Below are 14886 nucleotides of genomic sequence, written 5' to 3'. Positions count from 1 at the left end.
ATAACGACGGAAATAGATTTTCGTCGCTAAAATTAGAGACGGAAGTATATTTCCGTCGCAAAAAAATAAAAAAATTAATTTTTTTGCGACGGGAAAAATTCCGTCGCTAAAATCCGTTTCTAAATAAATTAAAAAAAAAAATTTCACAATCCGTCGTAATTCCGTCGCTGTTTCGTCGCAAAATAGCGATGGAAATTTCCGTTGCTGAAAATCCGTCGCTAAATCCAGAAATTCTTGTAGTGTAAGAAGAAGTCTCTACTCTCATGAGATCAACATAGACTCATCTACTTATCTCAATTATTCCTTTGTCTCTAATAGTTGAGTTTGAAGAGTTGCTTAGTCGATTAATGAATCCGAGTTCCTTAGTTGACTTGTACCTAGCTAGGGTTTAGTTAATGTGAATTCCAAATAATTAATTTTCAAGAAAATATCTCAAATTTTTGATTGCTTCAATGGCAGATGGAATCAGCTAGTAATACCGATCCTGAATGTGTGAGAAACATCAATGAAAATCAAATGACTAATACGACGATTGAATCAAGTAGTGGCTCTAAACCTCCGTTGCGTCCTAAGGACAAAGCTGTAAAAAGGAAACCTTGGCAACAATTTGAAATATGGGAACATTTTACTAAAAATGAGGATGATTATTCTGAGCCTAGAGCTGTGTGCAACTATTGTGGCAAAGATTATGCAAGTGATACTAGAAGAAATGGGACAAGTACTCTTTGGAACCATATAAACAATCAGTGTAAGAAGAATCCTTACAAATTAGAAGATAAGAAGCAAAAGATTTTACATTTTCTAAAGAAGAGTGACAGTGAGGATGGAAGTGGATCAAGTAGTAATCTTGTAGCTACAGGATTTAGTCAGGCAGCTTGTAGGATGGCATGTGCCAAAATGATTGTCATTGATGAATTTCCATTTCGGTTTGTAGAGTAGGAAGGGTTTAGATCATTTTGTAGTACTGCATGCCCTAAGTTTGATCCTCCTTCATGCATTACAATTGCTAGGGATATAATTAGTCTCTACAATAAAGAGAAGAAAAAATTGAAGTCATTTTTTGTTAAGAATTCACAAAGAGTCTCTCTTACCACTAATACATGGACTTCCATTCAAAATGTTAATTATATGGTGCTTACAGCTCATTTTATAGATTCTAAATGGAAAATGCAAAAAATAATATTGAATTTTTGTCAAATTTCAAATCATAAGGGAGAGACAATTGGTAAAACAACTAAGGCATGTTTGAAAGAATGGGGGATTGAGAAGGTTTTTACAATCACAGTTGACAATGCTGCTTCTAACAATGGGGCTATTGGGCACATGAGAAAAAGATTACAGATTTGGAAGAGTGCTGTTTGTGATGGAAAATTTTTACACGTGAGGTGTTCGGCTCATATTTTGAATTTGATAGTGGGTGATGGCTTAAAGGAATTAGATTACTCTATTATGGCTGTACGTAATGCAGTTAGGTATGTTAGAGCTTCTCTTTCAAGATTGGAAAGATTCAAAACTTGTGTGAAGAATACATGTAAAGAAGAGAAGGCTCTTGTGTGTTTGGATGTGCCAACAAGGTGGAACTCCACCTATTTAATGTTGGATCATGCACTAAAATATGTTGATGCATTTAACTTGTTGGAAGAAGAAGATTTGCTTTATTCTCAATATTTTTGTGAAGAGGATAGAAATGGAAAAAACCATATTGGGCCACCAAATTCTACAGATTGGGAGAATTGTGCAATATTTTGTAAGTTTTTGAAGACTTTTTATGATGCTACCCTCACGTTTAGTGTTTCCTTGAATGTTACTACAAATAATTATTTCCATGAAATTTGTAATGTGCTTGGTAGACTAAACAAATGGAGTTTATGTTACGAATCAATCTTGAAAGATATGGCTTCTAGCATGAAGAGAAAATTTGATAAGTATTGGGGCAACATTGAAAATCAAAATATGATTCTTTATGTGGCAGTTGTACTTGATTCTAGGTACAAAATGAAATATGTGGCATTTTGTTTGCACAAACTTTATTCTGAAGATGAAGTTCAAACCATTATGGATTCTATCAAGAGCATTCTAGGGAAGTTAGTGAATTTTTATGCATCAATTGAATCAGATGAACAAGGTGGGACAACTTCTAGACCAAGGTTTCCAGTTGTGGATCCTGATGAGGATGATACTGTTAACATGTTTAAATCCGGTTTTGAGAAAGAATGTTTTCAAGATAATGCTACTGAAATGAAAAATGAGCTTGAAAGGTACCTAGCTGAGCCAAATGAGGATATAAGAAACAAAACTTTTGATATATTGGCATGGTGGAAGGTATCTTCGACAAAGTTCCATGTCCTATCACTGATTGCTAGAGATGTTCTTTCCATTCAAGTGTCAACAGTAGCTTCTGAGTTAGCTTTTAGCACTAGAGGTAGGGTGCTTGATTTCTTTCGAAGTTCGTTGAGTCCATCTATGATAGAAGCGTTGATTTGTTGCCAGAATTGGTTGAGAGCTACATCTTTACTATTGGATATGAGCCCAGTATTAGAAGAGCATGCTACTTATGAATTTGCTGAATCTCGTAATTTTTTATCTATTCATCAAACATGTTTATTATTTTATTTGTATTAACTATTAACTTTAACATTTTAATTTTCTAATTTTATTGTTCTCCTTAATATTGCCGATAAGTTCGTTATGACAAAAAATTTTCTCAGCCTTGATTAGTGATGAAGTTGAAGACTTTGGAGCAGGTATTGATATATGGTTTATTATTGTTGTTAGTCATCTGGATTTTATTGTTGATAATAGAACTCCTTGGAGGAATTGACTATAGGATTCTATCTTGATTTTCTTTGGGAGGGTTAGGGGTGTGTTTTTTAGGGTCTTTTTAATTATTCAGATAGTTGGAGAGGGAAATTTTCAATTTTTATTTGTCATATTTTCAAACTTCAAACCTTTCAAAAGTTTCCATTACCTCTTTGACATACTGTCAAAGGAAATCATGATTTCTTTGAGACCCCATATGGTGTATAATTTGGCATCCATAGTTTACATTTTCATGGATCTAACCCAATCCTCATGGTATTAATACTAGGCTGGAACAAGCACTTTCATTTTTGATACTAGGCTGGAGGCTGTTTGGTAACTTGAAGATTTAGGCAATACAGTAGCCAAAACTAGGTCTTTTTCATCTTTTTGTAAATGTTCCAGATATAAAACTTCTTATAATATTCGTCTTCTCCATTAATTAATGAATGGCATTGCCATTTTCTATTCCCCTATCTTACTGGCAATTTGCTTTTGCAGGTTGCAATAGATTCGGCTGCACCTATTGATGATGTTGGCCCAGTGGAGATTTGTTGGATAATACTGAACCATACGTGGGTTATGGTGGTCCTATGCGTACTTATGGACTGATGTATCAAAACCTGGTGTTAGAATAGAATGAGTTGTCCATTTTGTTGCTGGTAACCTGGTATGAATATTGAATAGTGGTGTTTGTAAATTAGGAATTTGTTGTTGGTAAACAGGGATTAAATTATGAGTTAAATTCTATTTTTAACTGCATTATAAGGTACTCACGTTGACCATATGAATTAAATTAAGTCAGATCAGTGTAAACAGGGAATGCAGCAAAAACAGGGAATTTAGTACCGGTTCGGTTCGAACCGGCCCGAATCGAACCGGACCAACCCGGCCTGGACCGAGCCAAATGGATAAATCTGAACCCGCGGAAACCGAACCGCAAACTGCGGTTTGGTTCGGTTTGATTTTCCGCACCAAATCAAACCGATCGGTTTGATTTGGTGCAAAACCAACTTTGCGGTTTGGTGTTTTAAACCGGCCAAACAGAACCACGAACACCCCTAGAATTGAGATATAGCGATGTATTTCAGTATTGAGGATATGATGTTAATATATGGTATGGATTCTTATAATGTTATAAAATGATTTAGCTATGTATCATATCAGGTTTCAATTATCGCTTTCGCATATTGTGAATGATTTGCTGGGGGTTTTGTTTGGATTTTGGTATTTAAGGTTTAAGTTTTGTACCGAGGAGAAAGAAAAAAATAATTTATGTATATTTTGAGCCCCAGCATAGTGACACGTTCAGTAAGAGAAAAGCGATGTGTTATATTCATCCCAATGTCTATTTGAAGAAACAAGCTTAAGTTAAAAAAAAGGGAGATTAACAAAAGAAAAGGGAAGAGATAGAAAGGCTCGTACCTATGCACTCCACCACCTAATCTCTAGTGAGTTTAACTTGAGGGATATGGGCAAGTGATAAGGGGGACCCTCAAAACTATGCTTATTTATAAATCCACCCCTGGTACCTCTTTATGAGGAGAGCAAATCACAACTTGTCACATGTCCTACTGCTCAAAGCGTGCCAGATGTCTTTTTCTCCAAAGCATGACATGTGGTTTACCAACTTTTTTGCTACCCACAGAAGTAGTCCATATTTTTTTTTTCTTTAACGTTGGAAATCAAGGAGGTCCCACCTAGCGACGCTTTTGGCGCAAGCGTCACCCTCTGCTTATAAACCAATGGGCCCCATCCTAACTGGGCAATCAAGCCGGCCAAGATAAGTCCGAGTTGAAGACCCGTGCTCATGGCTCCTCGTGTAGCGCAACGATATAGTGCCGCACTGTTGGGAATCGAACATGTAACCTGGCAATACCCAACACTTAGATTCTGTGCGAATGACCGCTTGAGCTACCCTGAGGGGTTGAAATAGTCCATTCTTGAGATATCCTACCTAAAGTTCAAATATACTGGGCAGGGGATCTTGCCGGGAATTTCGCTCAAACATTACAAGGTGACCTATATAAGGAGTAGGGTCTCCATAGATAAACGCATCTAATTTTAAAGACTCACTCATATTTATCTCTATTCCTTCCTAAGTAATAACTTAATCATTGAACACTATATCAAGGGACAAAATGCCACCCTTGAAGTTCACACATAAGAATTTGAATGTTAACGTGCTTGAAGATCTTCCCCTCAATCATCAATTCTTTTTCTCATATACTAGTTTCTTGTTGTTCTTGTGTGTGAATACTATGTAAGGTTCTAAGAATACCTTGTCAAAATCTTTTAATCCAAACACCTTTTTCTTATATACCGTTCTGTACAGCATAATCTTTAATCCCCCAACTTAAGTTCTCCATTTATGAAACAGAACATCTAAATATGACGGAGCTTCTAATTTGTTTTAGGGACCACCCGAAGGCCACCAAAGCATATTTAGAAAATAAAAATTTGAATTTCCTCGTAGAAATTGATTAAGGTGGGTGGATGAGAGTCACAAGCATGGTTGAAAATATTAAGTTTATGTGCCTATTTTCATATGAAACTTTGATTAATATGGCCGAGTTTTATCAAATCACTCGTGCCTTAGTTTTGCTTTACTTTTGTTACAATTATTTAATTTGGACGAACCTAACCCTCCATTTAGAATCAGCATCTCCAAGTGAAAAGAAAAGAGACCAACCGTTAGTCATATTTTTTAGGCCTAAATAGTAATCTTACTACATGAAAAGGTTAAAATTTTCTTACATAGACTCAACAATCACTGCGGTTGTTAAAATTAATAAAAAGATATTTGAAGCATTTCATATAATAATGTGCCTCATTTATGTTACCTTTTCCAGCATTGGATCACCTTTTCTGCAATGAAGATGCAGCCGCCTGTAGCAGGACAAGAAAATGGTCTTTCTAATTGGGCAGAATGGGTTGTGGACCCACCTCCTAAAGTTGCAATGAATAACAATTCTTTTGGTACATGGGACTGAGGTCTAAAGGAAATCTTCATTAGCCCAAATCCACAACCCAATTGAAAGAAAGGCAGAATAATGCTTATGCTTGGGGTGGTAAAAGATAAAATCAAAGATTGTGCCCTCTTTCTCTTTCCCTCAAAAGAGAGTAATTGCGATTACTTTGCCTCTTTCCCAACGTATCAAAAAGAGTAATTGTTCAAAAGGAGGTTGAGAAAAGTTAGATTTCATTGCCCCAAAGTGCACACTTTTGTGCTGAATGATATGTTTGTATCTAAAAATTATTATTTTATTTAGTGTTTTTTTACCTAGATAGTGTTGGTTATGTAAATATAGACTAAAAAAAGTGAGATATTAAAAATATTTAAGATAAAAGTGCTATTTGTTGTGTTAAATTTATCTGGCGATTTTTGTAAAAAAATCCCGTAAATTCTTATATGACATTTTTCAGATATATTTATCTATCTTTTTCTTCAAATAAGCATATCTTGAATCTTACAAATAAGAAAACAAACAGTTTGATAAAAATTTTAAAATATTTTTTAATTTTATCTTAATTTTTTTAATGTAAAAAATATTTCAACCTTATTTTAATACAAATTTATGTTACTTATTTAATCCAACATTTTAACTGCTGCCAAACAGCCGTCTAAACAAGGAAGCAAAGTTTCTTTCCCATTTTTCCCTGATCCATCAGATAACAAGTGAACATTAACAAGGAAAAAACACAAGAGGGGACTCTTTCCAAGGGGCATCATTTTCACAGCAAGCTTGAATAAAGCCAACTCCAAAGTCACCTTTTTATCTTTAGAAGATAAAAAGGGGAAAGGGATTTGATTCACCAACCGTGTCCAGTTAGTTCCAAGTAGCGGGTAAGTGGACAAGCGCTCTCTCTCTCCCTCTGTGCGTGGGCCAACCCACTTATTAACTCTATGGTCACACACACGTGCACACGTTCATCACAGAAAGCCCCAAACCCCCCCAAAAGCTACAATTATTGAATTCAATATCCCCATAATCCCACCTCCCCTCCCATCCCATCCCACCATCGATCATATTTCTTATAAGGCGCAAGATTGCATAATAACTAATGCTCTTTTTGAGCCCATTTGCCCATAACCATGAACATATTTGATATTAGATTTCAGTCCACTGTTTTGCCTAACAATGATCATATAGTCGAAATATGATTGTGCTTAATAAGAAAAATGCTTTGGTCAAGAGGTCGTGGAAAACTCTTAAAATAATGCCACCCAGTGGCCCACCTGCCCACAACCACGACCATATTCACTATTTCGGCTTTGGGTGAATTATTTTTCTAAATAAAAATATTATTTAAACACTTAAATTTTTAATATTTAATTTACATTTTGTGTTAATAACTTAAGAACATGACTGTGTTTCACAGTAAATGCATGTTACTTAAGAAGAGACTTGAGAGGTGGGAGCCCGCGGGATTCTGCATTTTCCAACGGCAACGGCACAAATAAGGTAGCTGCATTAAAGAGAAGTGGGCATTTGGTGTGAGCATTTAGAAAGAGCAAGGCGTGTCATTGAATGTGCAAGTATTTCAGGTGAGCCTAATAACTCCTTATCCATCCCCCAGTGCCTGCCATTCGAATCATATATCTTGCCAAGGGTACACATGTAATTTCAATCTTCAATACGAAATTATATATTATTTTTTTGCAAGTACAAAATTATTTATTTTGAAACTTAATAAAAGAGCAATTTAAGGTGTGATGAAGTTATATACATATATATATATATATAAGCCCCTAGAAACCTCTTGAGTCCAGTCCGCCATTGCCGTGTTTGACCTCAAAAGCTCTTGTTACGGCGTGGCTAGAGAGAGGAAACCGCAGATTTTTTGTTTTTCTTTTCGTTTCATTTCGTATTTTTCCGTTTCGACTTTTATATATATATATATATATTTATATTTCTAAATCGCCATTTCGCATCACTGTCGTCTCGTGTTCGTTCTTCGCTCGGTTTTCCTGATCTCCTCCTTCCCTGCGATTTTCATTCTCGAGGTTTCGATTTTCGCTAGAAAGTTGCGTCCTTTTACCTCAGAGATTTGATCGGTTATGCGACGGGAAATTGCCGGTGAAATTGGGTTAGTTCTTTGATCGAGAAGAAGAGGAAGACGGAGAGATGAGACGCGCGAACAACAACACTCGGGATACCATAAGCGCCGCTGCCACGGCGATCGCTTCGGCTGAGAATCGTGTGCCTCAGGCTTCGGTTCAGGTAAACAATTTGGTTCCGGTTATCCAATTTCTGCACTTTAATTGTTTCCCTCACTTGCCTTCTTCCTGATTTGATTGTTTCTATTGGTGTTGAATCTGTTGAGTTTCGAATTCTCAGCTCTGTGAGCATCTGATAGCTTTGTTTCGAGATCTGTTGGTTATATGCAATCGTTGTCGGTTTGATCGAATTCATTTTGTTTCGCTGTGTTCTGGAAAATTATGATTCGTTGACGCTTCCTAACTAATTGCATCGGTACGATGTTGTTTCCGGATTGTTTTCTTTCTGCTGCGGAAGTTGACATGTGATTCCGGGCAAGCATATGGTTTTAGCTTGCTTGGATCTGAAATCGCTTTTAGTCGAGGTTAAATTGGTTTACACGTGGTCACATGATGATGGACCCAGTTTCTCAACTTCCAACTCAGTGAATGAACAAATTTGGACATTATAAACATAATTTTGTACTCCAATTGCGAACGTTTCGGCTCATGACTCAAGTTTATGTCTGGATCCAATTCTATAGAGGAGAATATTTTCTAGGTTCTCTCTTTTATTTTTTCAATATATTTGACTAGTATGCCCTGCACTAGTGTATTTATTCTGTTGCTGGTTTGAAGTTATTGAAGTTATCTTTGCATTTTGTGAAACAATTCAATTGGAATTACTGAGAGTGAGAAAGATGCGCATGGAAGATACTTTATCATGAGTGCCAGACTTTTGCAGCACTGTTATAATTTTTCTGAAGCTTTGCTCTGTCATATTCTTTCATTTTGGAGAAAGACCTTTTTCTTATTCATTTTTTTTAATCTAGAAATCGGCAATGGAGGGGAATTTCAAATGAAGATCAATTGTTGAATCTTCAATTTTCTCGTATAATTTTTTATTTTACTTTTATGCTTCTTTTTGTATTTTAGCACATCACCTGTGGCAAATCTACCGAGTTCTTATTCATCTCATATTAGAATTTATATGTTGTTACCTTAATATTGCATGACATACACAGGCAGGTTAAATCCACTTGATAGGCTATTTTTACCCTTTCTTTTTCTGGGAAGGGACAGAACTTGAGCACTGTGCAAAGGTCAAGCCAAGTTAATTTCAGTAATTTCTTTAACAGAATCTAAATTTGCAATAGTTTCAATTTGAAGTTCTGATAGCACTTCATGGGTATTAATATGAACATTTCATTTAGAAGGGAATCTCTCTTTGGAAGATCAAGAAAAATAGCACTCCATATATGTACAAAACCAAGATGGCACCATATTTTGGAAACCTGTGCCGTTCAGAAAGGTTCTATTTATTACATAATATAAGGGGGTATGCTGAATCATTAGTTATCAAATATGGTGCACGGGTTTTCCCTTTAATCTGATAGTGGTTGCTTTCTTGCACTGTGGAATTTGGTGAGTCCTTACATTTTTCTCTTCGGTGTGACTCTTTGTTACTAGATATTGTGCTCCAAAAGTTGAGCAATGTTGTTTGTGCCATTGCCCAGCCAGTTGATGTTATTTTCTTTTTCCAATGCTAACACTCCGTAGTTCTTCCATTTCTGACAAGCCTGCATGGCTCCTCTAATTCTTTGTATGTAAATGGATGGTACAGTTGCATATTTCCATGTGTTTTGTATAGAATCTGCACAAAGTTCTCTAGCTTTTCTCTTCTATTAGACATAAATTAGCATCCATGTGTAAAACTTATCAATAGGGGTTGCCATGGCTATTGTATATGCTGTCGACATGCTATGTCATAAACAGTGTGCAAGTAGTGGAATTGTTGACATTGAGGAATGTCCAAGTCATGTTTGATTCTGCACGCCCATCTAGGATATGCATGAGCATGTTCTAGACTGTCTTCAGGCTTCTTAATGTTCGTACTAGTTCCCTTTTTGATTGGTTCCTCATTCACTTCTGTTGTATAGATAGGTAAGGAACATGGAGGGACATGCCTAGCCATTTAACCTTCATGCCTTTCACCCATGGTTCTCAATCCCACATTAGTGACCAATATGGGAAAAAAAAGAAAATTATTATTTATAGTGTGGCATTATTCTTGGGAAATTTAGGAAATGAATAAAGAATTTGATAGATGACATATAACTGCTATTTTACTATCTAAGGGAAAGTGATCAAATTTATAGAGCATATAGTAGGCCATGTGCCTACAGCATGTGTGGAAAAGATAAACAAGTTATGAAATAAAATTCAATAAACAAATATATAGAAATATAAAACAAGAAGTAAGCTGGAGGCTTTACTGTTGTTAATTAATAATTGTGCCTAATATAACTGAATATAGCACAGTGAGTCCCTTGAGAGGGCATTAGGTGAACCCTGGATAAAGAAACCAGCATCCTGCTGTTGATAGTCAAGCAGTGGGTGTTACTGCCATTAACCATGGCAACTAATTAACTGAATATCACACATTTTGTCACTTAAAAAGGCTGCCTGGTTGGTTAGACAATATCCCTTGAATCTCAGATGAGGAGATTTGACTATCCCAATAAGTTTTACCTATCAAACAGGAAAAAAAATGGGAAAAGAAATTGTAAGATGGCAATTAGGTTCTGTAAGATATGTGACAAGGTAAAACAGGCTTTTTTTGTGTTTTTGTTTTTTAGTTTTATGAAATAAAAAAGGATAGATGTCAAAAAGAGAAAAATTAGGAATGATTATAAACATATTGTCATTATGAGTTACAGAGGTGAAATATTTATCCACTGCATTTTTTAGAATGCACCAGATACCAAACCTATCCTTCTAACTAGATGATCTTCGATCAACCTGATTGACTTTAACCTATGAACTTGTTGCTACTTTTTCTATTTTGGAAAAGCTTTATGATCTCAACTGCAGAAGTAATGAAGTTCCAATGAGGAATCAGATTAATTACAAACTTCTATTTATGAATATTTGAATGTTTTTGTAATGTTCATGTTAGATGTGTTGAACACAGTTATCTACTTAGCATGGCTGATAGTAATCAGTGAATATTTATTCTTGCAATCTCCGGTTTTTCATTTACAAAGAGGCATGTGAGAAAGGTGTTCGTGCATTCTGTGGGAGATGCACTTTTAAGTATTTGATGGTGTTCTCCACTCTTTACTTGATCTGTTCTAAAATGCTTATCTCTTTCTTTTTTGCAATTATCTATATATTGGACGTGTAAACCATGTCTTTGCTATGCAACTGCATTATAATTAGCTCGGTTTGTTTTTCCATCTTGAACCAAGCATTACAAACAAACTAACGGAGACTTCTTCCAGAAGCTAATGTTGCATGCATTGATGACGGATTACTTTGAATTACAAATTGTCTCTATATTCCTGCTACGTTCAGATGATAACTAGTGTTGCTTCCTATTCTAAAAGTGGCATGGTTATTATAATCTCTGGTTCAATGCAGAAGAGAAGCTGGCGAAGCTGCTGGAGTATATACTGGTGTTTTGGGTATCAGAAACAGAGCAAACGAATTGGACATGCTATTCTTGTTCCGGAAACATCTGCCTCTGGAGCTGAGGTTCCTGCAGCAGAAAATCCAACTCAAGCACCTCCTGTAATATTTCCCTTTGTTGCACCTCCTTCCTCCCCAGCTTCTTTCCTTCAGTCTGATCCCCCGTCTTGTACCCAATCACCAGCGGGCTTACTCTCCCTCACCTCTATATCTGCCAGTATGTACTCTCCTGGTCCTGCATCCATGTTCGCTATTGGACCTTATGCCCATGAGACCCAGTTAGTCTCACCACCAGTCTTCTCCACCTTTACCACTGAGCCATCTACTGCCCCTTTTACTCCACCTCCTGAGTCTGTCCATTTGACTACACCTTCCTCTCCTGAAGTACCATTTGCTCGGCTTCTTGATCCCTATCACCAAAATGGTGAACCTGGTCAGCGATATGCTTTGGCCCAATATGAATTTCAATCTTATCAGCTTTATCCTGGAAGCCCTGTCAGCCACTTGATCTCGCCCAGTTCAGGTACCTCATCTCCTTTTCCTGATCGTGAGTTTACTCCGGGTGGTCCTCAGTTCGTTCAGTTTCAAATAGGTGACCCTCCCAAGCTCTTGTACCTTGACAAAATGTCTGCCCAGGAATGGGCATCAAGGCAAGGATCTGGTTCGTTGACCCCTGATGCTGTGGGACCTAGACCCAGGGATTGCATTCTTCTGGATCGAAAAAATTCTGATATTGCACCACTTGCAAGTTCATCTAATGGAACCCGAGCTGATGAGGCAGTAGTCGATCATAGAGTATCTTTTGAGATTACAGCTGAAGACGTTGTCAGATGCATGGCAAAGGAGCCATCACTGGTCAAGTCTGGAGCACTGTCTGTAGACGTCTATGCTGATGGAAGAGATGAAAATTCAACCGACTCAGCCAACAATAGGGAGGGCCATCATGGGGAAATATCCAATGACGTGTCTGAGAAAGCTTCTGCAGAAACAGAGGATGGACACCGTCCCCAGAGGCATCGCTCTGTTTCTCTTGGATCTGTCAAGGAATTCAATTTTGACAATGCAGATGGAGCGCACTCTGATAAAGTTGCTATTGGACCTGACTGGTGGGCTAATGAGAAGATGCTTGGGAAGGAGGGTAGCGCCTGTAACAACTGGTCCTTCTTTCCCATGATGCAGCCAGGTGTCAGCTAACTGGTGCCCTTTGATGCTTACTATTTGGCACCACAAAGGGTTTTGTGTCGAAGTCATGATGTCGTGAACCCGGCTTGTAGATGTCACTCAACAATCTTCAACTGGCACTGTTGCGAATTGGGTGCTTCAAGCTGAGGAGATGCCTTGCAGTAGCGACTTATACTACATGAAGGCTGTTTCCCAGCACCTCATCTTCTGGAAAAGGAGACTGGAGATGTTTGTTAGGGTTTTAGTATGCATGGTGCGTCGCTTTCTCTCTGTTCCATTTTCTTTGCATCCATTTTTCTTGCCTTAGGTATGGAAGGATGCATACGCTGCTAATTGCAGTGGTGGGGATACTTGTAGCTGTTCTTCCGGTTCTGTAATATATAGGTAATAGATCAGAACAGTGGTCAAAATGGTGCTGCTGAGAACAATCTCTCTTTGCTATCTGAATGGTGTCATTGTTAGGACTCAGCAAGCATGCTTCTACTTATACGTCGCTTACTAGCAAAGAGTATACTCCCCTATTTGCCCTGGAATTGGGAGTATAATTTGGAATAGAATTGATTTTCAAAGGGGGCTGTAAAGCAGTGTTCCGCCGGCCTCTGATAGAACCCTAGGAATCATTGTATTCTGTCTCCCACCAAATTCGGCCAATTTCCCACTCTGTTGACCCTTTATTTAAACTTTTTGGATTGAATGATATGAGATAATATCATTCCCCCAAGCATTAACAAGGTTAGGGATGCCTTTTAACCTTGTTACCATTAAGTTACAGGCTTACCTGCTGGCAGTTATGGTCTTTAGACATCACTGATTTGAGTTGGGTGGTTTATTATGTGAAAAGCATACGTGTTGACGTGTACAGCCAGTCCGTTGACTATCTATTGTTTTGGCCCATATTTGATTGGACAAAAACTAATAAAATGTTTCTCTAAAAAAATAATTATCTATTTTTTTTTTTCCTAAGCTGGTTTCCTAATGCAATCCACAGTCCAGACAGAACTAGTACAGCCACTGATGGAGATAATGATGCTGTTATTGTTGGTTGGCTAATCATGGAATAATTGAGGGATTACCTTTGTAATAGAAATAAAAAATATAAATAGAGAAAACATAAATTAATGAGTTGGGCCCAACAGGCCGGCCTGGAAGAAGGGTCTGGGCGAGGGGTTGGGCCCTGTGGGGTTCCCCTCCACCGACTTATAAAAGGCCTCGGACGTTTATAATCCCGTTTATCAGCTAGGGTAAATTTTACACATTATTTTTTAAATTTAGTAAAAAAAAAACATAGATTAATCTTGTGTTTTAAAAAATGATAAAGATCCTTTATCATTAAAAAAAAGAGTGAATTGAACCTAGACGCACTCGGGGTTACAAAGATTTGAAAAGTTATCGGTGGCAGAAAGGTGCCAAATTTGGACCCCATTCGCTACCACCATTAATGGCCAAAGCAAATTAGTTCATTAGTCAGCGATGGTTCTATAGATTAGAACTAGTTGGCTGAAGTTCCTTTTGTTTTTTTTTTTTAAATTTTTTATTTTTATTTTAGTTAAATTTAACCTAATTTTTGTTTAATTAGCTTAATCTAACTTAATTAATTAAAATTTAGTTGATGTTATCTGTAAAGGAAAGGGATATCCATGCAAAAAAAGAAAAAAGAAAAATCAAACTAAGTGGATGTTCATAGTCATTTTTAAATCATAGGGGTGCCCACAAATGGCACAAAAATTTTCTAAAATATAAAAGCAACACACACACACACACACTCATTGAGCCAAATTGCTCCAATCCACACACACACACACACTCTCTCATTGAGCCAAATTGCTCTAATCCATTATGTGTTTTAATGTTAGCCAAATTGCTCTAATCCATTATGTATTTTAATATTTAACAAAACATAATTTTACTAAAATTATTTTTAGTATATTTAAATCCCCAAATAGAATTTTGATATGTCTTATAGTGGAAAACATATTTTAAGTATTATAATATTTTGTGTATCAAAATGAACCAATAAATGCTATTTTTCTAAGTCTGGAAGACTAACACATTATAAAGGGACATATAAGAAAATGTTTTCATTTTGAAAAACTATCTCCCAATATTTTGATAGCTAATTTTCATTGTTGTTAAAATAATTTTTAATAAATTTTTTAAGAAATAGAAGATATGTATTTTGGAGTAATAAAATCGCTAAATCCCGAATTTGTTCTAAAACCAAAATTTTATTTTCT

The 14886-nt window shown here is 36.7% G+C and overlaps 1 protein-coding gene across 1 annotated transcript; it reads left to right on the top strand.

Moving 5' to 3' along the window:
• Nucleotides 1–7575: 7575 nt before the first annotated feature.
• Nucleotides 7576–13118, top strand: LOC127787235 (uncharacterized). Its single transcript, XM_052315182.1, has 2 exons — nt 7576–8024; nt 11423–13118. Exons 1-2 carry the CDS (start codon nt 7929–7931, stop codon nt 12662–12664), a joined length of 1338 nt encoding a protein of 445 aa, XP_052171142.1. The 5' UTR covers nt 7576–7928; the 3' UTR covers nt 12665–13118.
• The last annotated feature ends 1768 nt before the right edge of the window (nt 13119–14886 follow it).

Source organism: Diospyros lotus, chromosome 12 (genome assembly GCF_014633365.1).
Source record: "Diospyros lotus cultivar Yz01 chromosome 12, ASM1463336v1, whole genome shotgun sequence".
NCBI lineage: Eukaryota > Viridiplantae > Streptophyta > Magnoliopsida > Ericales > Ebenaceae > Diospyros > Diospyros lotus.
This window is presented reverse-complemented; position numbering and strand designations above follow the sequence as displayed.

Bases quoted from the DNA above. Each gene is read 5' to 3' on its own strand.
- LOC127787235 (XM_052315182.1), top strand. From the start codon at position 7,929: ATGAGACGCGCGAACAACAACACTCGGGATACCATAAGCGCCGCTGCC. The intron at 8,025-11,422 runs GTAAACAATTTG...GGTTCAATGCAG, and splicing joins TGCCTCAGGCTTCGGTTCAG to AAGAGAAGCTGGCGAAGCTG.